This window comes from Aulonocara stuartgranti (assembly GCF_965226115.1).
Source record: "Aulonocara stuartgranti genome assembly, chromosome: 4".
Classification (NCBI taxonomy): Eukaryota; Metazoa; Chordata; class Actinopteri; order Cichliformes; family Cichlidae; genus Aulonocara; species Aulonocara stuartgranti.
This window is the reverse complement of record NC_138942.1, coordinates 5,394,558-5,419,198: the sequence shown is the minus strand read 5'-3', so window position 1 is coordinate 5,419,198 and position 24,641 is coordinate 5,394,558. Positions and strand designations below refer to the sequence as shown.

At 41.6% G+C, this 24,641-nt stretch overlaps 2 protein-coding genes across 7 annotated transcripts; both read left to right on the top strand.

Annotated features, from left to right (window-relative positions):
* The first annotated feature begins 1,898 nt into the window (after nucleotides 1-1,898).
* On the top strand, nucleotides 1,899-12,432 carry LOC309704309 (uncharacterized protein). 3 transcript variants are annotated; one of them, XM_082529376.1, is made up of 8 exons: nucleotides 1,899-2,132; nucleotides 6,287-6,346; nucleotides 6,596-6,652; nucleotides 8,698-8,757; nucleotides 8,909-8,992; nucleotides 9,085-9,123; nucleotides 9,589-9,648; nucleotides 9,755-12,432. In XM_082529376.1, exons 1-8 carry the CDS (start codon nucleotides 1,914-1,916, stop codon nucleotides 11,993-11,995), a joined length of 2,820 nt encoding a protein of 939 aa, XP_082385502.1. In that variant the 5' UTR covers nucleotides 1,899-1,913; the 3' UTR covers nucleotides 11,996-12,432. The 3 variants fall into 3 exon arrangements, with proteins under 3 accessions (XP_082385502.1, XP_082385501.1, XP_082385503.1); XM_082529375.1 differs by having other exon boundaries at nucleotides 9,085-9,144; XM_082529377.1 differs by lacking the exon at nucleotides 9,085-9,123.
* Nucleotides 12,433-14,335: 1,903 nt separating this feature from the next.
* On the top strand, nucleotides 14,336-24,641 carry LOC309705389 (uncharacterized protein). 4 transcript variants are annotated; one of them, XM_082531185.1, is made up of 8 exons: nucleotides 14,336-14,664; nucleotides 18,818-18,877; nucleotides 19,127-19,183; nucleotides 20,978-21,037; nucleotides 21,189-21,272; nucleotides 21,365-21,403; nucleotides 21,869-21,928; nucleotides 22,035-24,641. In XM_082531185.1, exons 1-8 carry the CDS (start codon nucleotides 14,446-14,448, stop codon nucleotides 24,273-24,275), a joined length of 2,820 nt encoding a protein of 939 aa, XP_082387311.1. In that variant the 5' UTR covers nucleotides 14,336-14,445; the 3' UTR covers nucleotides 24,276-24,641. The 4 variants fall into 4 exon arrangements, with proteins under 4 accessions (XP_082387311.1, XP_082387310.1, XP_082387312.1 ...); XM_082531184.1 differs by having other exon boundaries at nucleotides 21,365-21,424; XM_082531186.1 differs by lacking the exon at nucleotides 21,365-21,403.

Below are 24,641 nucleotides of genomic sequence, written 5' to 3'. Positions count from 1 at the left end.
TTAGCTGTAATGACAGACACACACATGCTTTATGGATTCCATAAGTCTTTAAAATCACCATCATTATCGTTGTCATTAGATAGATCTGCACTGGTCCATGAGGAGTTGGGGCTATTTCCCCATCGACTAATGTAGAATGTGACTTCTTTTTACAATCACAGGAGTCACCCCCCTGGAACCCCTAAAAAAATCATATTTTGGAGAGTTCAGAATATCAGAGTACAACCCATGTAAAAAAGTTGTAGATTGATCTCAACAGAGCCATTCACTGAGAGAGTTTGAGAATCAAGGTGTACCAAAGCTGTTCGGGCAAATCTGTAGCTGAATTAAAACAATTCTGCAAAGAAAAGTGGGCCAGAATTCCTCCACAGCAAAGTGACAGACTCATTGCCAGTTATCACAAACACGTCTTAAAAGTTTCAAAATCAGTTATTATCTTTAGGGGGTAATTACTGTTTCACACAGGGCCAGGCAGGTTTGGATAGCTTTTTTACCTTAATAAATGAAAAACGATTTTGAACTATTCAGGTTATCTTGGCGTAATATTTAAATCTGTCTCATTATCTTTAACATCCAAGACAAATATGCAAAAAACTATGAAATCAGGAAGGAGTCAAATACCTTTTCACAACACTGTACAAACAAGATTATCCTGACAAAAGGTTTGGCCATCTACAAGATTCAGTTCTTCCACCAACACTAGAATTATCCAATACTTGAAAACATGAAAAAATTTTTGTCTCTGTTGTCAACCTATTGTGTTTGTATTGTGACTAAGATGAATGTCAGATCGCATTAATGACCATTAAGTCAGTCCACAGGCTGTTTACTGTGTACTACGTTTGTGTCTTGTCTATCACACACTGTGAAATTCCTGTTTTGTGTTTTCTTGAACCCAGCCTCGCCTTCCTCCTTTCACTGTGAGTCTGCAGACACTCCGGGTTGTCTCCTGTCATTGTTCCCAGGGGAACTGCTGATGCTTCTTCTTCTTGTCCTCATGATGAGTTGTTCACTGAGCCACGCAGGGCACTCCTATCAGTAAGATGTTAATCTCATTGTCTACTGTGGATCTAATACCAACAAAGGGGAAGAAAAGAAAAGGAAAGAAGATGGACACAGGTTTGGGGAAAATCTTAGTTTGAGGTATTTGTGTTTAGAACAACATTTGTATGACAAAGGTAAAGATGCTGGAGTTTTCTTGACGTCATTTTTAAAAGCATTGTTACGGAAATATGGTGATGGTGGTGTTATTAAAGTGGGAGATTTTTACAGGATACACTTCATTTAACAACACAATGCTCTGCCCAGTGGGTGCTGCTTGAGTTTAAGTCACTTTTCTCCTTCAATATGGAACCCAACCATACACCATCATAGTAAAATATGGTGGCAACAAAATTAACACAAGTTAGAAGTGTGCATCAAACCAATAAATGTTCTGGGATGTTCTTAGGACTTATGAGGCGAAAGTTCTCCAGAAACTGACTGCTGGAAGACCAGACATCATCCTTCCAACCCTGCAGAAATCTTGACAAGATTTCCTATTCATTTGTTGGAAAAAGTTTGAAATTTCATGATTTTCTTTTTTTTTTCTTTTTTCTTTTTTTTTCTTTTTTTCTTTCTTTTTTTTTTTTTTTTTTTTTACATATTTTGGCTGGAATTTAAAAGAGTGCAAGTTTCTTATCTCTGGTTATCATAACCTTTGCAGTTCATACTGTGTTGTTTTAACAAATTATTAGGTTGTCAGAATCCCAAAGAAAGTTGTTTCTTTTTGTCCTGTTTTTTGTTTTTTGTTTTTTTAATAATGAGGAAAAAGTCCACACTTCCGGTGCAGAGGGAGCGCTTCCTGGTGGCTGAATCCCTCAACAAATATATTCAAATGTTTTTATTGATGGATATTCCTGTTCATGTGAATTATGCCTCGTAAAAAGGAGCTCTCAGAAGATTTACGAGCCAAAATTGTTGATTTGCACAAAACTGGAAAAGGGTATAAAATAATAGCACGCACTTTAGGTATTCATCTCTCCACAGTCAGGGAGATTGTGCATAAATGGAGACGATTCAATACTGTGGCTACTCTGCCGAGAAGTGGACGCCCTACAAAGACGTCTGCAAAGACAAAGATCATCAACGAGGTAACCTTAATAATCAGTCTGCAAAAAGTAAATCGTGCAGCCATGCGTGCATAAAGGCACCTCTGCGGGGCTGCAGCGAGTCATCGAGTTGATTAAAATAACTGGATCACAAAAATAATACATAAAACATCTTCGACGCATCTTATTTATTTAATTATTTATTTTTTTATTCATTTTTTATTTTTTTGCTTCGTTGCTTCATTTAAATTAATGCACGACTGCGTAGATCTCAACTTATAAAGGCGAGAGTTTCTCCCACGTTTGCAACTAAAATCAGACCTGCAGGAGAAGATGCATCTGGGAGCATACGTGTGAATAAAAAGCTTTACAACATTAATGCAGGCAGTCCCCATGTTTTCAACGAAAAAAGACTGGTAACACACCGGCAGCAGTGAAGATGATGCTGTCATAGTTTTTTATGGGATCTGCACACCCGGCGGAGAGCAGAGAGATGGAGCCATTAGCTCAGGTGGAGCGCTGTTCCTATAAGCGCCGTTAAAAACCTTTACTAGAAAACGAGCTCCAACGTGAAGAAAAGAGAACCTTTCAGAACCTCCCACCCAGCGCTGTTTGTTTTAAACAGTGACAAAATCTACAGCAAATCCACAGAGGTCAAAATAAAAGCATATGTACACTCTTAACTCAGTGTGACATGATGGTTAAATTAGTCCCACTTTCTGCCAGAGTGATTCCTAATGTAGGTTAATATAAATATAAATTATATTACATAAATGAAAATGCTGATATGCTGCGTTAAATGCTCAAACACACACACAAACACGTTAAGACACACCAAATCTGCCTCATCCAGGAGACAACACTGTCAGAGCTCTTTATTAATATAAGTCTTCCAGTAAGACCGAAACTAAAGACTATTTTATTTGATGGCCTTGTTTGGGTTGTATTGATGCTTTATTATATTGTATTGTGATTAATTATTTTGTTAACGTTTCATAAAATGTTTCCTTCATAAACTGTTAGTTAAAGTGAGTTCAACTGTTAAAACATTGTAACTTGTAAAATGGAAACTAAGGAGCAGTTTGTTTTATTTTTTTATTCGTTTGAATATTCACTATTGCCGAGACAAAAGTATTTCTTATCCGATAAGTCATTTAATTGATGGAATAATTGATAAAATCCTCAGTTACTAAGGAATCAATAGGTGCAGCCCCACTTTTAACACTGAAGGAATGTGCTTTATCTAACTCTAACTGACTTATATTTTGGTCGGCCATTATTATCCCGCCGTAGATTTTTTGGTAACAGCAGTTGTCACGGTGGGGAACTCCGGGGGGTTAAAGGAACGGACCCAAAAGCAGAACACGAAAGAAAACTACTTACTGGTTAAACAAAAGGCAAGCCTTTATTACGAAACTAAAACCTAAACTGAAAAAACTAGCATTGGCTATAACAACTCCATCCATCCATCCGTATATCCATCTTCTTCCGCTTTATCCGGGGCCGGGTCGCGGGGGCAGCAGCCTAAGCAGAGAAGCCCAGACCTCGCTCTCTCCAGCCACCTCCTCTAGCTTAACTTCTCACCCTATCTCTAAGGGAGAGGCCAGCCACCCTTTGGAGGAAGCTCATTTCCGCTTCTTGTATCCGCAATCTCGTTCTTTCAGTCACTATCCACAGCTCGTGGCCATAGGTTAGGGTAGGGGCGTAGATCGACCGGTAAATTGAGAGCTTCGCTTTTACACTCAGCTCTCTCTTCACCACAACGGACCAGTGCAGCGTCTGCATCACTGCGGCCGCAGCACCAATCCGTCTGTCGATCTCCGGCTCCCTTCTCCCATCACTCGTGAACAAGACCCCGAGATACTTGAACTCCTCCACTTGGGGCAGGAACTCATCCCCGACCCGGAGTGGGCACTCCACCCTTTTCCGACTGAGAACTGTGGCTTCAGATTTGGAGGTGCTGATCCTCATTCCCGCTGCTTCACACTCGGCTGCGAACTGTTCCAGTGCGAGCTGGAGGCCCTCACCCGATGAAGCCAACAGAACCACATCATCCGCGAAAAGCAGAGATGAGATTCTGAGGCCACCAAAGTGAAAGCCCTCCACCACTTGGCTGCGCCTAGAAATCCTGTCCATAAAAATTATGAACAGAATCGTGACAAAGGGCAGCCCTGGTGGAACGCATCACCCACCGGGAACGAGTCCGACTTATTGCCGGCAATGCGAACCAAGCTCTTGCACTGGTTGTATAGGGATCAAATGGCCCGTAGCAATGGGCCAGACACCCCATACTCCCGCAGCACCTCCCACAGGACACCCCGAGGGACACGGTCAAATGCCTTCTCCAAGTTCACAAAACACATGTAGACTGGTTGGGCAAACTCCCATGCGCCCTCAAGTATCCTTGAGAGGATAAAGAGCTGGTCCGGTGTTCCATGACCAGGACGAAAACCGCATCGTTCCTCCTGTATCTGAGGTTCGATTAGTGGACGAACTCTCCTTTCCAGCACCCTGGCATAGACTTTCCCAGGAAGGCTGAGGAGTGTGATCCCCCTGTAGTTGGAACACACCCTCTGGTCCCCCTTCTTAAAGATGGGGACCACCACCCCGGTCTGCCAGTCCAGGGGTACTGCCCCTGATCTCCACGCAACATTGTAGAGGCGTGTCAGCCAGGACAGCCCTACAATGTCCAGAGCCTTCAGGAACTCGGGGCGGACCTCATCCACACCAGGGGCTCTGCCACCAAGGAGTTGTTTAACTGCCTCAGTGACCTCACCCTCGGAAATTGGCGGGTCATCCCCCTCATCCCCAGACTCTGCTTCCTCCTCGTAAGACGTGTCAATGGGATTAAGGAGGTCCTTGAAGTATTCCTTCCACCGCCCGACAATTTTCTCAGTCGAAGTCAGCAGCGCTCCGCCAGCACTATACACAGTGCAGGTAGAGCACCGCTTTCCCCTACTGAGACGCCTGACGGTTTGCCAGAATCTCTTCGAGGCAGTCCGAAAGTCTTTTTCCATGGCCTCTCCGAACTCCTCCCACACCTGAGTTTTTGCTTCAGCCACTGACCGAGCCGCATTTTGCTTGGCCTGTCGGTACCTGTCAGCTGCCTCCGAAGTCCCACAGGCTAACCAAGCCCGATAGGACTCCTTCTTCAGCCTGGTGGCTCCCTTCACCTCTTGTGTCCACCAATTGGTTCGGGGGTTACCACCACGACAGGCACCAACCACCTTGTGGCCGCAGCTCAAAGCAGCAGCTTCGGCAATAGAGATGCTGAACATGGTCCATTCAGATTCAATGTCCCCAGTCTCCCTCGGAATGCTGTTGAAGCTCTGCCAGAGGTGTGCGTTGAAGATCTCACGGACTGGGGCCTCTGCTAAGCGTTCCCAGCACACCCTCACTACGCTTTTAGGTGCACCGGGTCTGTCCAGCGTCCTCCCCTGCCACCTGATCCAACTCACCACCAGGTGGTGATCAGTTGACAGCTCAGCCCCTCTCTTTACCCGAGTGTCCAGAACATTTGGTCGCAGGTCTGGTGATACGATTACAAAATTGATCATCGACCTGCGGCCTAGAGCGTCCTGGTGCCACGTGCACTTATGGACACTCTTGTGTTTGAACAAGGTGTTCGTTATGGCCAAACTGTGATTTGCACAGAAGTCCAATAACAAAACACCGCTCAGAATCACAGAATCATAAAGACATTGGAAACCTGAAATGACGGGGAGAAGGAAAACAGACAACCTGACAAAACTAAATGAAAACACAGACTAAATACACACAGGAGGTGATCAGGGGAAGTGGAAACACATGGGGAAACAACTGACTGGAATAAACATAATGACACCACAGGGAACGTACAACTATACACATTAAACATGGAAACACCAGATTTTTCTAAATAAAACCGGAAACATGGAGAGACGTAGACATGACAACACCAACTAGACAATTAGGACATAGAACAAGCAGAGAGACAAACGCACAGGCATAACTGAAAGTAAAACACTGAGGACAAGACAGACCACATAGAGGACAGGAAAAGATTCATGATCACAAATAGTGATGCATGAGACTTGTCAACCACAACAATGATAATACTCCTGTTAAAAATCACTGGCAGCTGCAAATTGATGTTTCACATCTTTAAATTACCAAATATGTGTAGATTCCTTAATTTATCTTTTTGTGTCTCTCAGGCTGGTCATGGCTCTACTGAGCCAAAAGGTAACAGAAGAGGAGATTCAAACCATAAAAAGGTAAAATATCTTAATACTGATACTATATAATAAGAATTATTAAACCTTAGAAAAAAAATTAAATGTTATTTTACAGTTAATGATCAGAAAGACTGTAACGTCACATTCATGTCGAGATTATATATTTCCGCTCATCTGATACTGAAGTAGCACCCGTATATGTGAGCCTTACAGTAAATGAAATGCTTTTTCTTTCACAATATTAAAATGATCATATGAAGATGTTTATAACAAAGTCCTGTCTTCTAGGCTCATCATGGGTCTGCTGGGCCAGCAGATGATAGAACAGATTCAGACCATCAAACGGTAAATTATCGTTTTGAGAATTTTTAAGGTTTAGAAAAAGAAGAATCCAAAATTACTTAAAATCCAGAGAGGCTATAACATTGGCCGCAAGAATAGAGTAAAAATGTGCAAAAAGGGAGTAAACATAACTGATTTAAATTTTGTGCACAAACCAAACAAGCTTCTTTGTCCAGTGTCACACTTCTAGGGAGAAAATAAAATAAGCAACCAGATTTAAATCAAGTGCATTTTTCATCTTTTTATAGGAGCAGTCATGGAAGTTTTTGAAGAAGCTTATTTATCCTCCCTGGCCACTCTAGATACATGTGAAATACACAGAGTGGTCCATGTATATTTGGACACTGACACAAGTTTGTTTTTTTGTTTTTTTACCCGTTTACTGAAACATATTCCATCTATAGTTATATAATGAACATGGAAATAATGTGTAGACTCTCAGGTTTCATTTGAGGGTATCACATTTAAATTGGATGAAGGGTTTAGGAGTTTCAGCTCCTAATATGTCCCACCTCTTTTTAAAAGAACCAAAAGTAATTTGACAATTGACTCAAAGGCTATTTCATATGCAGGTGTGGGCAATTTCATTATGTCATTAATGTCAATTAAGCAGATGAAAGACCTGGAGTTTATTTGTGGTGTGATGTTTGCATTTGGAAGATTTTTCTGTGAGCAGACAACATGCGGTCAAAGGAGCTCTCCATGCAGTTGAAACAAGCCATCTGTAAGCTGCAAAAACAGAAACAACCCATTCGAGCAATGGCTAAAACAGTCAGAGTGGCAAAATCTACAGTGTCGTAATCTTAAGAAAGAAAGAAAGCACTGATGAACTCAGCAACGCAAAAAAAAAACCCTATACGGCTACAGAAGACAACAGTGGTGGATGATCACAGAATCATTTCCGTGGTGACGAGAAACTCCTTCACAACAGCCAACCAAGTGAACAACACTCTCCAGGAGGTAGGCGTATCCATATCAACGTCTACCATAAAGACAAGACTGCATGAAAGTAAATAAAGGCGCCACTCATAAGCCTCAAGAATAGAAAGGCTAGACTGGAATTTGCTAAACAAAAAACAAAAAAAAAACCATCAAAAAAAGGCAGCACAGTTCTGGGAAAATATTTTTTGGGCACATGAAACCAAGATCAACATCTACCAGAATGATGGCAAGAAAAAAGTATGGAGAAGGTGTGGAACAGCTCATGATCCAAAGCACACCACATCATCTGTAAAGCACGGCGGAGTAATTGTGATGGCTTGGGCATGCATGGCTGCCAGTGGCACAGGGACACTAGTGTTTATTGATGATGTGACACAGGACAGAAGCAACCGAATTAATTTGGAGGTGTTCAGAGACATACTGTCTGCTAAAATCCAGCTAGATGCAGTCAAATTGATTGGGCGCTGTTTCATAATACAGATGGAAAACAACCTAAAACATGCAGCCAAAGGGAGTTTTTTTTTTAAGCAAAGAAGTGGAATATCCTTGAATGGCCAAGTCAGTCACCTGATCTTAACCTAACCTTACTAAACTTCAGACAGAAAAGCCAAAAACAAACAGCAACTGAAAGCCACTGCAGTAAAGGCCTGGCAGAGGATTAAAAAGGGAAAAAAATTAACATTATATTTTAGGTTATTTAATTACAATTACTTTCGAACCCTGGAAATGAAGGGATTGTGTTAAAAAGTGCTTTAGTTCCTGACATTTTTTTTTTGTAATCATTTTGTTCAACCCATTGAATTAAAGCTGAAAGTCTGCACTTCAACTGCAACTCAGTTGTTTCATTTAAAATTCATTGTGGTAATATACAGAGCCAAAATTAGAAAAAAAAAAGTTATCTCTATCCAAGTATTTATGGACCTAACTGTAGTACAGCTGTTGTCAAAAGGTGGTGAATGAAATTTCTTATTGAGGCCATTAGTTAGTTGGAGTACTTGGAGACAATAGTATCTAATACTGAAGATACAAAACATCCTATGGTGATTATATATAAACGTTGAATGTGATCATATCATGCTTAGAAATCATAATTTTCTTTATCTCAGGCCACTCATGTGTCTGCTGGGCCTACAGATGACAGAAGAGGAGATTCAGAGCATGTAATGGTAAAGTAGGGGTGTCAAACATTACATGGGATTATTATTGGGATTAAATCATGGATCCGGCATATGTAGTTTATTGATATGTTTAGAAGTTTTTATACTTCTAAAATGAAAAAGGTTCCTCATTCTGTTTTTGTGCTACAATCCATGACAGCATATTGCGAGAGATAACACAGTCTACAATGATGGGGACACAGATTGTTACTCATCTGATTCTGACGAAGATGAAGATCCTACGGTATGTGAAGCTGCCTTGAGTGAAAAGTATTTTAAGGATATTAAAATTATGCCATTGAGATGGTCATCATCCATCTTTTTTTTGACTCGTAGGCCAGTCATCTGTCAGCTGGGAAAGCAGAAACCAAAGAGGTAGATCCAGACCATGAAATGGTAGCGTATATGCATACAGGAAGTTTTAACATGGCAGTCTGAGGAGACTGAGTCTGTTTTTTTCTTCTTCTTTTTTCATAGACTGAAGGCTGCCACTTAAATAACATCCATAGATCGTCACGTTTAAATGTCCTATGCCTAGTAGAAAGAGGCAGGATTACAGCTTGCAAAATGTGTTGCTCACAAAAGCTAAATTTATTTAAATTCATTTCAATTTTTTTACATGGTGCCAAATCACAGCCACAGTCACCTACAGGTGCTTTATATTATAGTAAGATACTCTCTACAATAAAATTCCCCACTCATAATTGTGCAGGGGCTATAAGAAGGTTCCTGGCACCTATATCCTCTAGATTTCTGCCAGCCTTCACCTCGTCTACTCTGTTTAAGAAACATCATCTGCCTCAATACACATTTTGTATCTCGTTCTCTTATATGTTATAGCACCAAGAACCGACGAGCTGTGCTTCATGTGATGATGAAACTACAGAAGAAGATCCAACAGTTAGTATTTTTCATTTGTTATTTTTTTACATATGGAAATGATGACATTTTGGTTCATTTCTACTACATTTAGCTTTTAAAGCATATTTCTGGCCTGTGTTACTAGGAGCAGTTTTTCTGTGGAGAGAAGAAGATATATGCTGGTTCCTCAGTCACAATGGGAGCCCTCCTCCTGCTCCTCCTGGCGTTCATTGTGAAGCACGGCTTGTCAAAAGCAGCATCCAGAGATCTCCTGCACCTCCTAAACTTGGTGGTACCCGGATGTGTTCCAAAGTCGCTTCGCTTTTTAAAAAAGCATTCGACTGATTACAATGGAAAGACTGAGATTCACTTTTATTGCCCCAGGTGTACAAACTACCTTGGTGTGGATCCCGGTAATGAGTGTAGTGTGTGCCAGCAGAGCTTGAGCAGAAAATATCTGATCTTGAAGGCTTACTACTTCCTTGTAATGCCGCTCGAAATTCAGCTAAGAAACCTCCTTGCACGCGTCCACTCAAAGCTTGGGAAGCATTTCACGAGGGATGATTCCTTTTCTGATGTCCACACTGGAAACGAATACAAGAGTGAAAGACAAGATGGCAGTATTACACTCACCTTCAACTGCGATGGCTCGTCCGTGTTCAGCTCCTCAAAATACTCCATCTGGCCCATCCTGTGTACCATCAATGAACTACCGTATGTGGAACGGTGCAAAAACGTTCTGTTGCACACTTTATGGTTTGGCAAAGGAAAACCACAAGTTCAGAGTTTTTTGACTCCGTTCATTAACGAGCTTCAGAAACTGTCTGCTGCAGGGTTCTGTTGGAAAGATGAGATCGGCTCGGAGCATCACACCACGGTAACAGTTAAAATATGCACATGTGATGCGATAGCAAGAGCAATGGTGCAGAACTTTGAGCCGTTTAACAAAGAATTTGGTTGTGGTTTTTGCTACCACAAAGGTGAGATGGTTATAAAGGGCAGGGGTTTTACCAGAGTTTACCCGATACAGATGGACGGCTGTGATCTGAGACACATGCCTGAAACGGTGCAACTTGCTGAGTTAGTGATGGGAAATAGTTATGACCAGAGTCAAATGGGGGTTAAAGGTCCAAGTCTCCTGTTTCTTTTGCCGTCATTTGACATCATCAAAGGCTTTGTTCCAGATTACATGCACTGTTTTTGTCTGGGCGTTGTCCGTCAGTTCGTCAATCTGTGGTTCGACCCGCTTTATGCCAGCAAGGACTTCCATTTGACAGATGAGCATTTAAACGACCTGGACAGAGCCTTGTGTGAGATCCAGCCACCAAATGAAATCAGCCGAAGTCCCAGGAGCCTCAGTGAGAGGATGCATTGGACAGCTTGTGAGTGGAGAGCATTTGCTCTCCTCTATTCTCCTGTAATACTGAGGAATGTTTTGCCAGCAGTGTACTACAAGCACTGGATGCTTCTTCCTTGTGCCCTTCACGTCCTCCTCTCCCACTTTGCCACTCAGGATGAGCTCAACTGTGCAGAGTTGTGTCTGGTTCAGTTTGTAGCACAGATACCGTCTCTCTATGGACTCGAGCATTGTTCGTACGACTGCCATGTGTTGACGCATCTTACAGAAGGTGTCCGGAACTGGGGGCTTTTGTGGGCCAATTCAGTCTTTGTTTTTCAAGACATGAACAGCAGACTGTTGCAGATGTACTCTGGTACGCAGTCAATTTCATTACAGATTTTCAAGAATTTCTTTTCATATGAGAAAATAATAAGACAAGGAAGTGCTACCCTTCAGGACGCCAGCACAGAAATCAAAGACTTCTTCTGTTCCATGGCAAGTTGTGATCGTTTTACAAAGTCATTAAATTACATTGGAGAAGAGTTAGTGACTCTGGGAAGTGGCTCTCAGAGAGTTTTGACACCAAGAGAAATTGCAGCGTTGCAGAAGAATGAAACACTTTCGTGGTGCCAGCCACATCGTGACAGTGTAACTGAATATAAGCGTTGTGTTTATAAGAACATGCTGGTTACAAGTTTGGAGTGCAGTGGCACATTAAAAAGAAACAATTCAGTAATAGAAACAAGCAGTTGCTTTGCTGTGGTGGAGTCCTTGGTCGTTGTACCGAAACCCTGCAGCTGTGAAGGAAGGCCCGACTGCTCGTGCAGAGAACTGGTCTTTTTCTGCAAGCAGCTGCAGCGACTAACCAGACAGCCAACTATCCAGGACACACAGATCAACACAAACATCGCCAAATTCCTTGTAAAAGTGAGGAACTCAAATGAACTGTGTGCAATAACATGCCAGGACATTGTTTCCAAATGCTTCATGATTGAACACGTGGGTCACTTATATGTCATGAGAATGCCTGTGTTTGAGACACATTAAAGTCTGTCATTTATGATTCATGTCAGACCTCTCTGAGCTTGGGTTGGAAATGTTGGAAATGCTCCAACCAACCTTCGCCACTTTGACAACCCCTGATTAAATCAGATAACTCAAATAAGAAAACATGCTGTCTATTTTCCAACAGGTGATACATTCAACACAACCCTGGGCAGTACCGAAACATGCAATAAGCACAACCTCTGTATTGCATTACTTTATGCTCTTATTGCACCAGCCGGACAAAGTGCATTAAAAATACTATTTTATTATTATCTTTTTCAGTTGTGCAATTTTCTTGTTGTACATTAAAGTGCACCTGTACATATGTTTGGTATGTAGCAGAAACTACCAGTGAAGGTCCTTCAATTTCATGTTTGTTTTATTCAACATCAAATTGTTAATATCAGCTTTGATTAAAAACTTGAATCTTTGAAAAATTGCCTTAAGTTTCAGAACATCTTTGTTTGTTTCTCTCATTTAGCTGTAATGACAGACACACACATGCTTTATGGATTCCATAAGTCTTTAAAATCACCATCATTATCGTTGTCATTAGATGGATCTGCACTGGTCCATGAGGAGTTGGGGCTATTTCCCCATGGACTACTGTAGAATGTGACTTCTTTTTACAATTACAGGAGTCACCCCCCTGGAACCCCTAAAGAAATCATATTTTGGAGAGTTCAGAATATCAGAGTACAACCCATGTAAAAAAGTTGTAGATTGATCTCAACAGAGCCATTCACTGAGAGAGTTTGAGAATCAAGGTGTACCAAAGCTGTTCGGGCAAATCTGTAGCTGAATTAAAACAATTCTGCAAAGAAAAGTGGGCCAGAATTCCTCCACAACAAAGTGACAGACTCATTGCCAGTTATCACAAACACGTCTTAAAAGTTTCAAAATCAGTTATTATCTTTAGGGGGTAATTACTGTTTCACACAGGGCCAGGCAGGTTTGGATAGCTTTTTTACCTTAATAAATGAAAAACGATTTTGAACTATTCAGGTTATCTTGGCGTAATATTTAAATCTGTCTCATTATCTTTAACATCCAAGACAAATATGCAAAAAACTATGAAATCAGGAAGGAGTCAAATACCTTTTCACAACACTGTACAAACAAGATTATCCTGACAAAAGGTTTGGCCATCTACAAGATTCAGTTCTTCCACCAACACTAGAATTATCCAATACTTGAAAACATGAAAATTTTTTGTCTCTGTTGTCAACCTATTGTGTTTGTATTGTGACTAAGATGAATGTCAGATCGCATTAATGACCATTAAGTCAGTCCACAGGCTGTTTACTGTGTACTACGTTTGTGTCTTGTCTATCACACACTGTGAAATTCCTGTTTTGTGTTTTCTTGAACCCAGCCTCGCCTTCCTCCTTTCACTGTGAGTCTGCAGACACTCCGGGTTGTCTCCTGTCATTGTTCCCAGGGGAACTGCTGATGCTTCTTCTTCTTGTCCTCATGATGAGTTGTTCACTGAGCCACTCAGGGCACTCCTATCAGTAAGATGTTAATCTCATTGTCTACTGTGGATCTAATACCAACAAAGGGGAAGAAAAGAAAAGGAAAGAAGATGGACACAGGTTTGGGGAAAATCTTAGTTTGAGGTATTTGTGTTTAGAACAACATTTGTATGACAAAGGTAAAGATGCTGGAGTTTTCTTGACGTCATTTTTAAAAGCATTGTTACGGAAATATGGTGATGGTGGTGTTATTAAAGTGGGAGATTTTTACAGGATACACTTCATTTAACAACACAATGCTCTGCCCAGTGGGTGCTGCTTGAGTTTAAGTCACTTTTCTCCTTCAATATGGAACCCAACCATACACCATCATAGTAAAATATGGTGGCAACAAAATTAACACAAGTTAGAAGTGTGCATCAAACCAATAAATGTTCTGGGATGTTCTTAGGACTTATGAGGCGAAAGTTCTCCAGAAACTGACTGCTGGAAGACCAGACATCATCCTTCCAACCCTGCAGAAATCTTGACAAGATTTCCTATTCATTTGTTGGAAAAAGTTTGAAATTTCATGATTTTCTTTTTTTTTTCTTTTTTTTTCTTTTTTTCTTTTTTTCTTTTTTTTACATATTTTGATTCCTTAGAGTGAACCTCAAATAGAGACTACATTAAATCACTGACCTGCTCTGGTTAATTTATAGCAGTCAAGAAGGCTGGAATTTAAAAGAGTGCAAGTTTCTTATCTCTGGTTATCATAACCTTTGCAGTTCATACTGTGTTGTTTTAACAAATTATTAGGTTGTCAGAATCCCAAAGAAAGTTGTTTCTTTTTGTCCTGTTTTTTGTTTTTTGTTTTTTTAATAATGAGGAAAAAGTCCACACTTCCGGTGCAGAGGGAGCGCTTCCTGGTGGCTGAATCCCTCAACAAATATATTCAAATGTTTTTATTGATGGATATTCCTGTTCATGTGAATCATGCCTCGTAAAAAGGAGCTCTCAGAAGATTTACGAGCCAAAATTGTTGATTTGCACAAAACTGGAAAAGGGTATAAAATAATAGCACGCACTTTAGGTATTCATCTCTCCACAGTCAGGGAGATTGTGCATAAATGGAGACGATTCAATACTGTGGCTACTCTGCCGAGAAGTGGACGCCCTACAAAGACGTCTGCAAAGACAAAGATCATCAACGAGGTAACCTTAATAATCAGTCTGCAAAAAGTAAATCGTGCAGCCATGCGTGCATAAAGGCACCTCTGCGGGGCTGCAGCGAGTCATCGAGTTGATTAAAATAACTGGATCACAAAAATAATACATAAAACATCTTCGACGTATCTTATTTATTTAATTATTTATTTTTTTATTCATTTTTTATTTTTTTGCTTCGTTGCTTCATTTAAATTAATGCACGACTGCGTAGATCTCAACTTATAAAGGCGAGAGTTTCTCCCACGTTTGCAACTAAAATCAGACCTGCAGGAGAAGATGCATCTGGGAGCATACGTGTGAATAAAAAGCTTTACAACATTAATGCAGGCAGTCCCCATGTTTTCAACGAAAAAAGACTGGTAACACACCGGCAGCAGTGAAGATGATGCTGTCATAGTTTTTTATGGGATCTGCACACCCGGCGGAGAGCAGAGAGATGGAGCCATTAGCTCAGGTGGAGCGCTGTTCCTATAAGCGCCGTTAAAAACCTTTACTAGAAAACGAGCTCCAACGTGAAGAAAAGAGAACCTTTCAGAACCTCCCACCCAGCGCTGTTTGTTTTAAACAGTGACAAAATCTACAGCAAATCCACAGAGGTCAAAATAAAAGCATATGTACACTCTTAACTCAGTGTGACACGATGGTTAAATTAGTCCCACTTTCTGCCAGAGTGATTCCTAATGTAGGTTAATATAAATATAAATTATATTACATAAATGAAAATGCTGATATGCTGCGTTAAATGCTCAAACACACACACAAACACGTTAAGACACACCAAATCTGCCTCATCCAGGAGACAACACTGTCAGAGCTCTTTATTAATATAAGTCTTCCAGTAAGACCGAAACTAAAGACTATTTTATTTGATGGCCTTGTTTGGGTTGTATTGATGCTTTATTATATTGTATTGTGATTAATTATTTTGTTAACGTTTCATAAAATGTTTCCTTCATAAACTGTTAGTTAAAGTGAGTTCAACTGTTAAAACATTGTAACTTGTAAAATGGAAACTAAGGAGCAGTTTGTTTTATTTTTTTATTCGTTTGAATATTCACTATTGCCGAGACAAAAGTATTTCTTATCCGATAAGTCATTTAATTGATGGAATAATTGATAAAATCCTCAGTTACTAAGGAATCAATAGGTGCAGCCCCACTTTTAACACTGAAGGAATGTGCTTTATCTAACTCTAACTGACTTATATTTTGGTCGGCCATTATTATCCCGCCGTAGATTTTTTGGTAACAGCAGTTGTCACGGTGGGGAACTCCGGGGGGTTAAAGGAACGGACCCAAAAGCAGAACACGAAAGAAAACTACTTACTGGTTAAACAAAAGGCAAGCCTTTATTACGAAACTAAAACCTAAACTGAAAAAACTAGCATTGGCTATAACAACTCCATCCATCCATCCGTATATCCATCTTCTTCCGCTTTATCCGGGGCCGGGTCGCGGGGGCAGCAGCCTAAGCAGAGAAGCCCAGACCTCGCTCTCTCCAGCCACCTCCTCTAGCTTAACTTCTCACCCTATCTCTAAGGGAGAGGCCAGCCACCCTTTGGAGGAAGCTCATTTCCGCTTCTTGTATCCGCAATCTCGTTCTTTCAGTCACTATCCACAGCTCGTGGCCATAGGTTAGGGTAGGGGCGTAGATTGACCGGTAAATTGAGAGCTTCGCTTTTACACTCAGCTCTCTCTTCACCACAACGGACCAGTGCAGCGTCTGCATCACTGCGGCCGCAGCACCAATCCGTCTGTCGATCTCCGGCTCCCTTCTCCCATCACTCGTGAACAAGACCCCGAGATACTTGAACTCCTCCACTTGGGGCAGGAACTCATCCCCGACCCGGAGTGGGCACTCCACCCTTTTCCGACTGAGAACTGTGGCTTCAGATTTGGAGGTGCTGATCCTCATTCCCGCTGCTTCACACTCGGCTGCGAACTGTTCCAGTGCGAGCTGGAGGCCCTCACCCGATGAAGCCAACAGAACCACATCATCCGCGAAAAGCAGAGATGAGATTCTGAGGCCACCAAAGTGAAAGCCCTCCACCACTTGGCTGCGCCTAGAAATCCTGTCCATAAAAATTATGAACAGAATCGTGACAAAGGGCAGCCCTGGTGGAACGCATCACCCACCGGGAACGAGTCCGACTTATTGCCGGCAATGCGAACCAAGCTCTTGCACCGGTTGTATAGGGATCAAATGGCCCGTAGCAATGGGCCAGACACCCCATACTCCCGCAGCACCTCCCACAGGACACCCCGAGGGACACGGTCAAATGCCTTCTCCAAGTTCACAAAACACATGTAGACTGGTTGGGCAAACTCCCATGCGCCCTCAAGTATCCTTGAGAGGATAAAGAGCTGGTCCGGTGTTCCATGACCAGGACGAAAACCGCATCGTTCCTCCTGTATCTGAGGTTCGATTAGTGGACGAACTCTCCTTTCCAGCACCCTGGCATAGACTTTCCCAGGAAGGCTGAGGAGTGTGATCCCCCTGTAGTTGGAACACACCCTCTGGTCCCCCTTCTTAAAGATGGGGACCACCACCCCGGTCTGCCAGTCCAGGGGTACTGCCCCTGATCTCCACGCAACATTGTAGAGGCGTGTCAGCCAGGACAGCCCTACAATGTCCAGAGCCTTCAGGAACTCGGGGCGGACCTCATCCACACCAGGGGCTCTGCCACCAAGGAGTTGTTTAACTGCCTCAGTGACCTCACCCTCGGAAATTGGCGGGTCATCCCCCTCATCCCCAGACTCTGCTTCCTCCTCGTAAGACGTGTCAATGGGATTAAGGAGGTCCTTGAAGTATTCCTTCCACCGCCCGACAATTTTCTCAGTCGAAGTCAGCAGCGCTCCGCCAGCACTATACACAGTGCAGGTAGAGCACCGCTTTCCCCTACTGAGACGCCTGACGGTTTGCCAGAATCTCTTCGAGGTAGTCCGAAAGTCTTTTTCCATGGCCTCTCCGAACTCCTCCCACACCTGAGTTTTTGCTTCAGCCACTGCCCGAGCCACATTTTGCTTGGCCTGTCGGTACCTGTCAGCTGCTTCCGAAGTCCCACAGGCTAACCAAGCCCGATAGGACTCCTTCTTCAGCTGGTGGCTCCCTTCACCTCTTGTGTCCACCATTTGGTTCGGGGGTTACCACCACGACAGGCACCAACCACCTTGTGGCCGCAGCTCAAAGCAGCAGCTTCGGCAATGGAGATGCTGAACATGGTCCATTTAGACTCAATGTCCCCAGTCTCCCTCGGAATGCTGTTGAAGCTCTGCCGCAGGTGTGCGTTGAAGATCTCACGGACTGGGGCCTCTGCTAAGCGTTCCAAGCACACCCTCACTACGCTTTTAGGTGCACCGGGTCTGTCCAGCGTCCTCCCCTGCCACCTGATCCAACTCACCACCAGGTGGTGATCAGTTGACAGCTCAGCCCCTCTCTTTACCCGAGTGTCCAGAACATTTGGTCGCAGGTCTGGTGATACGATTACAAAATTGATCATCGACCTGCGGCCTAGAGCGTCCTGGTGCCACGTGCACTTATGGACACTCTTGTGTTTGAACAAGGTGTTCGTTATGGCCAAACTGTGATTTGCACAGAAGTCCAATAACAAAACACCGCTCAGAATCACAGAATCATAAAGACATTGGAAACCTGAAATGACGGGGAGAAGGAAAACAGACAACCTGACAAAACTAAATGAAAACACAGACTAAATACACACAGGAGATGATCAGGGGAAGTGGAAACACATGGGGAAACAACTGACTGGAATAAACATAATGACACCACAGGGAACGTACAACTATACACATTAAACATGGAAACACCAGATTTTTCTAAATAAAACCGGAAACATGGAGAGACGTAGACATGACAACACCAGCTAGACAATTAGGACATAGAACAAGCAGAGAGACAAACGCACAGGCATAACTGAAAGTAAAACACTGAGGACAAGACAGACCACATAGAGGACAGGAAAAGATTCATGATCACACATAGTGATGCATGAGGCTTGTCAACCACAACAATGATAATACTCCTGTTAAAAATCAATGGCAGCTGCAAATTGATGTTTCACATCTTTAAATTACCAAATATGTGTAGATTCCTTAATTTATCTTTTTGTGTCTCTCAGGCTGGTCATGGCTCTACTGAGCCAAAAGGTAACAGAAGAGGAGATTCAAACCATAAAAAGGTAAAATATCTTAATACTGATACTATATAATAAGAATTATTAAACCTTAGAAAAAAAATTAAATGTTATTTTACAGTTAATGATCAGAAAGACTGTAACGTCACATTCATGTCGAGATTATATATTTCCGCTCATCTGATACTGAAGTAGCACCCGTATATGTGAGCCTTACAGTAAATGAAATGCTTTTTCTTTCACAATATTAAAATGATCATATGAAGATGTTTATAACAAAGTCCTGTCTTCTAGGCTCATCATGGGTCTGCTGGGCCAGCAGATGATAGAACAGATTCAGACCATCAAACGGTAAATTATCGTTTTGAGAATTTTTAAGGTTTAGAAAAAGAAGAATCCAAAATTACTTAAAATCCAGAGAGGCTATAACATTGGCCGCAAGAATAGAGTAAAAATGTGCAAAAAGGGAGTAAACATAACTGATTTAAATTTTGTGCACAAACCAAACAAGCTTCTTTGTCCAGTGTCACACTTCTAGGGAGAAAATAAAATAAGCAACCAGATTTAAATCAAGTGCATTTTTCATCTTTTTATAGGAGCAGTCATGGAAGTTTTTGAAGAAGCTTATTTATCCTCCCTGGCCACTCTAGATACATGTGAAATACACAGAGTGGTCCATGTATATTTGGACACTGACACAAGTTTGTTTTTTTGTTTTTTTTACCCGTTTACTGAAACATATTCCATCTATAGTTATATAATGAACATGGAAATAATGTGTAGACTCTCAGGTTTCATTTGAGGGTATCACATTTAAATTGGATGAAGGGTTTAGGAGTTTCAGCTCCTAATATGTCCCACCTCTTTTTAAAAGAACCAAAAGTAATTTGACAATTGACTCAAAGGCTATTTCATATGCAGGTGTGGGCAATTTCATTATGTCATTAATGTCAATTAAGCAGATGAAAGACCTGGAGTTTATTTGTGGTGTGATGTTTGCATTTGGAAGATTTTTCTGTGAGCAGACAACATGCGGTCAAAGGAGCTCTCCATGCAGTTGAAACAAGCCATCTGTAAGCTGCAAAAACAGAAACAACCCATTCGAGCAATGGCTAAAACAGTCAGAGTGGCAAAATCTACAGTGTCGTAATCTTAAGAAAGAAAGAAAGCACTGATGAACTCAGCAACGCAAAAAAAAAACCCCTATACGGCTACAGAAGACAACAGTGGTGGATGATCACAGAATCATTTCCGTGGTGACGAGAAACTCCTTCACAACAGCCAACCAAGTGAACAACACTCTCCAGGAGGTAGGCGTATCCATATCAACGTCTACCATAAAGACAAGACTGCATGAAAGTAAATAAAGGCGCCACTCATAAGCCTCAACTAGTGTTTATTGATGATGTGACACAGGACAGAAGCAACCGAATTAATTTGGAGGTGTTCAGAGACATACTGTCTGCTCAAATCCAGCTAGATGCAGTCAAATTGATTGGGCGCTGTTTCATAATACAGATGGAAAACGACCTAAAACATGCAGCCAAAGGGAGTTTTTTTTTTAAGCAAAGAAGTGGAATATCCTTGAATGGCCAAGTCAGTCACCTGATCTTAACCTAACCTTACTAAACTTCAGACAGAAAAGCCAAAAACAAACAGCAACTGAAAGCCACTGCAGTAAAGGCCTGGCAGAGGATTAAAAAGGGAAAAAAATTAACATTATATTTTAGGTTATTTAATTACAATTACTTTCGAACCCTGGAAATGAAGGGATTGTGTTAAAAAGTGCTTTAGTTCCTGACATTTTTTTTTTTGTAATCATTTTGTTCAACCCATTGAATTAAAGCTGAAAGTCTGCACTTCAACTGCAACTCAGTTGTTTCATTTAAAATTCATTGTGGTAATATACAGAGCCAAAATTAGAAAAAAAAAAGTTATCTCTATCCAAGTATTTATGGACCTAACTGTAGTACAGCTGTTGTCAAAAGGTGGTGAATGAAATTTCTTATTGAGGCCATTAGTTAGTTGGAGTACTTGGAGACAATAGTATCTAATACTGAAGATACAAAACATCCTATGGTGATTATATATAAACGTTGAATGTGATCATATCATGCTTAGAAATCATAATTTTCTTTATCTCAGGCCACTCATGTGTCTGCTGGGCCTACAGATGACAGAAGAGGAGATTCAGAGCATGTAATGGTAAAGTAGGGGTGTCAAACATTACATGGGATTATTATTGGGATTAAATCATGGATCCGGCATATGTAGTTTATTGATATGTTTAGAAGTTTTTATACTTCTAAAATGAAAAAGGTTCCTCATTCTGTTTTTGTGCTACAATCCATGACAGCATATTGCGAGAGATAACACAGTCTACAATGATGGGGACACAGATTGTTACTCATCTGATTCTGACGAAGATGAAGATCCTACGGTATGTGAAGCTGCCTTGAGTGAAAAGTATTTTAAGGATATTAAAATTATGCCATTGAGATGGTCATCATCCATCTTTTTTTTGACTCGTAGGCCAGTCATCTGTCAGCTGGGAAAGCAGAAACCAAAGAGGTAGATCCAGACCATGAAATGGTAGCGTATATGCATACAGGAAGTTTTAACATGGCAGTCTGAGGAGACTGAGTCTGTTTTTTTCTTCTTCTTTTTTCATAGACTGAAGGCTGCCACTTAAATAACATCCATAGATCGTCACGTTTAAATGTCCTATGCCTAGTAGAAAGAGGCAGGATTACAGCTTGCAAAATGTGTTGCTCACAAAAGCTAAATTTATTTAAATTCATTTCAATTTTTTTACATGGTGCCAAATCACAGCCACAGTCACCTACAGGTGCTTTATATTATAGTAAGATACTCTCTACAATAAAATTCCCCACTCATAATTGTGCAGGGGCTATAAGAAGGTTCCTGGCACCTATATCCTCTAGATTTCTGCCAGCCTTCACCTCGTCTACTCTGTTTAAGAAACATCATCTGCCTCAATACACATTTTGTATCTCGTTCTCTTATATGTTATAGCACCAAGAACCGACGAGCTGTGCTTCATGTGATGATGAAACTACAGAAGAAGATCCAACAGTTAGTATTTTTCATTTGTTATTTTTTTACATATGGAAATGATGACATTTTGGTTCATTTCTACTACATTTAGCTTTTAAAGCATATTTCTGGCCTGTGTTACTAGGAGCAGTTTTTCTGTGGAGAGAAGAAGATATATGCTGGTTCCTCAGTCACAATGGGAGCCCTCCTCCTGCTCCTCCTGGCGTTCATTGTGAAGCACGGCTTGTCAAAAGCAGCATCCAGAGATCTCCTGCACCTCCTAAACTTGGTGGTACCCGGATGTGTTCCAAAGTCGCTTCGCTTTTTAAAAAAGCATTCGACTGATTACAATGGAAAGACTGAGATTCACTTTTATTGCCCCAGGTGTACAAACTACCTTGGTGTGGATCCCGGTAATGAGTGTAGTGTGTGCCAGCAGAGCTTGAGCAGAAAATATCTGATCTTGAAGGCTTACTACTTCCTTGTAATGCCGCTCGAAATTCAGCTAAGAAACCTCCTTGCACGCGTCCACTCAAAGCTTGGGAAGCATTTCACGAGGGATGATTCCTTTTCTGATGTCCACACTGGAAACGAATACAAGAGTGAAAGACAAGACGGCAGTATTACACTCACCTTCAACTGCGATGGCTCGTCCGTGTTCAGCTCCTCAAAATACTCCATCTGGCCCATCCTGTGTACCATCAATGAACTACCGTATGTGGAACGGTGCAAAAACGTTCTGTTGCACACTTTATGGTTTGGCAAAGGAAAACCACAAGTTCAGAGTTTTTTGACTCCGTTCATTAACGAGCTTCAGAAACTGTCTGCTGCAGGGTTCTGTTGGAAAGATGAGATCGGCTCGGAGCATCACACCACGGTAACAGTTAAAATATGCACATGTGATGCGATAGCAAGAGCAATGGTGCAGAACTTTGAGCCGTTTAACAAAGAATTTGGTTGTGGTTTTTGCTACCACAAAGGTGAGATGGTTATAAAGGGCAGGGGTTTTACCAGAGTTTACCCGATACAGATGGACGGCTGTGATCTGAGACACATGCCTGAAACGGTGCAACTTGCTGAGTTAGTGATGGGAAATAGTTATGACCAGAGTCAAATGGGGGTTAAAGGTCCAAGTCTCCTGTTTCTTTTGCCGTCATTTGACATTATCAAAGGCTTTGTTCCAGATTACATGCACTGTTTTTGTCTGGGCGTTGTCCGTCAGTTCGTCAATCTGTGGTTCGACCCGCTTTATGCCAGCAAGGACTTCCATTTGACAGATGAGCATTTAAACGACCTGGACAGAGCCTTGTGTGAGATCCAGCCACCAAATGAAATCAGCCGAAGTCCCAGGAGCCTCAGTGAGAGGATGCATTGGACAGCTTGTGAGTGGAGAGCATTTGCTCTCCTCTATTCTCCTGTAATACTGAGGAATGTTTTGCCAGCAGTGTACTACAAGCACTGGATGCTTCTTCCTTGTGCCCTTCACGTCCTCCTCTCCCACTTTGCCACTCAGGATGAGCTCAACTGTGCAGAGTTGTGTCTGGTTCAGTTTGTAGCACAGATACCGTCTCTCTATGGACTCGAGCATTGTTCGTACGACTGCCATGTGTTGACGCATCTTACAGAAGGTGTCCGGAACTGGGGGCTTTTGTGGGCCAATTCAGTCTTTGTTTTTCAAGACATGAACAGCAGACTGTTGCAGATGTACTCTGGTACGCAGTCAATTTCATTACAGATTTTCAAGAATTTCTTTTCATATGAGAAAATAATAAGACAAGGAAGTGCTACCCTTCAGGACGCCAGCACAGAAATCAAAGACTTCTTCTGTTCCATGGCAAGTTGTGATCGTTTTACAAAGTCATTAAATTACATTGGAGAAGAGTTAGTGACTCTGGGAAGTGGCTCTCAGAGAGTTTTGACACCAAGAGAAATTGCAGCGTTGCAGAAGAATGAAACACTTTCGTGGTGCCAGCCACATCGTGACAGTGTAACTGAATATAAGCGTTGTGTTTATAAGAACATGCTGGTTACAAGTTTGGAGTGCAGTGGCACATTAAAAAGAAACAATTCAGTAATAGAAACAAGCAGTTGCTTTGCTGTGGTGGAGTCCTTGGTCGTTGTACCGAAACCCTGCAGCTGTGAAGGAAGGCCCGACTGCTCGTGCAGAGAACTGGTCTTTTTCTGCAAGCAGCTGCAGCGACTAACCAGACAGCCAACTATCCAGGACACACAGATCAACACAAACATCGCCAAATTCCTTGTAAAAGTGAGGAACTCAAATGAACTGTGTGCAATAACATGCCAGGACATTGTTTCCAAATGCTTCATGATTGAACACGTGGGTCACTTATATGTCATGAGAATGCCTGTGTTTGAGACACATTAAAGTCAACCCCTGATTAAATCAAGGAAATCAGGTAAAAAATAAGTAAATATGTTTTCCATGTTCCAACAACTGATTTCCAACTGATGTATCATCATAAACCCACTGTGGGCAGTACTGAAACATGCAACAAGCACAACTTGTGTACTGCATTGATTAGGTTATTATTGCACCAGCGGAATAAAGTGATTTACATTGGTATTTTATCATTACTTTTTTATTTTGTGCAATGCTTTACATCTTCCTGTTAAAGAGTACCAGTTCCATATTTTGTGTGTAAATTAGACACCACCAGTGAAGGTCCTTCAATTTTGCATTTGTTTTGCATATATCAGCTTTGATTAAAAAGTGGAAACTTTTGAAAATGTG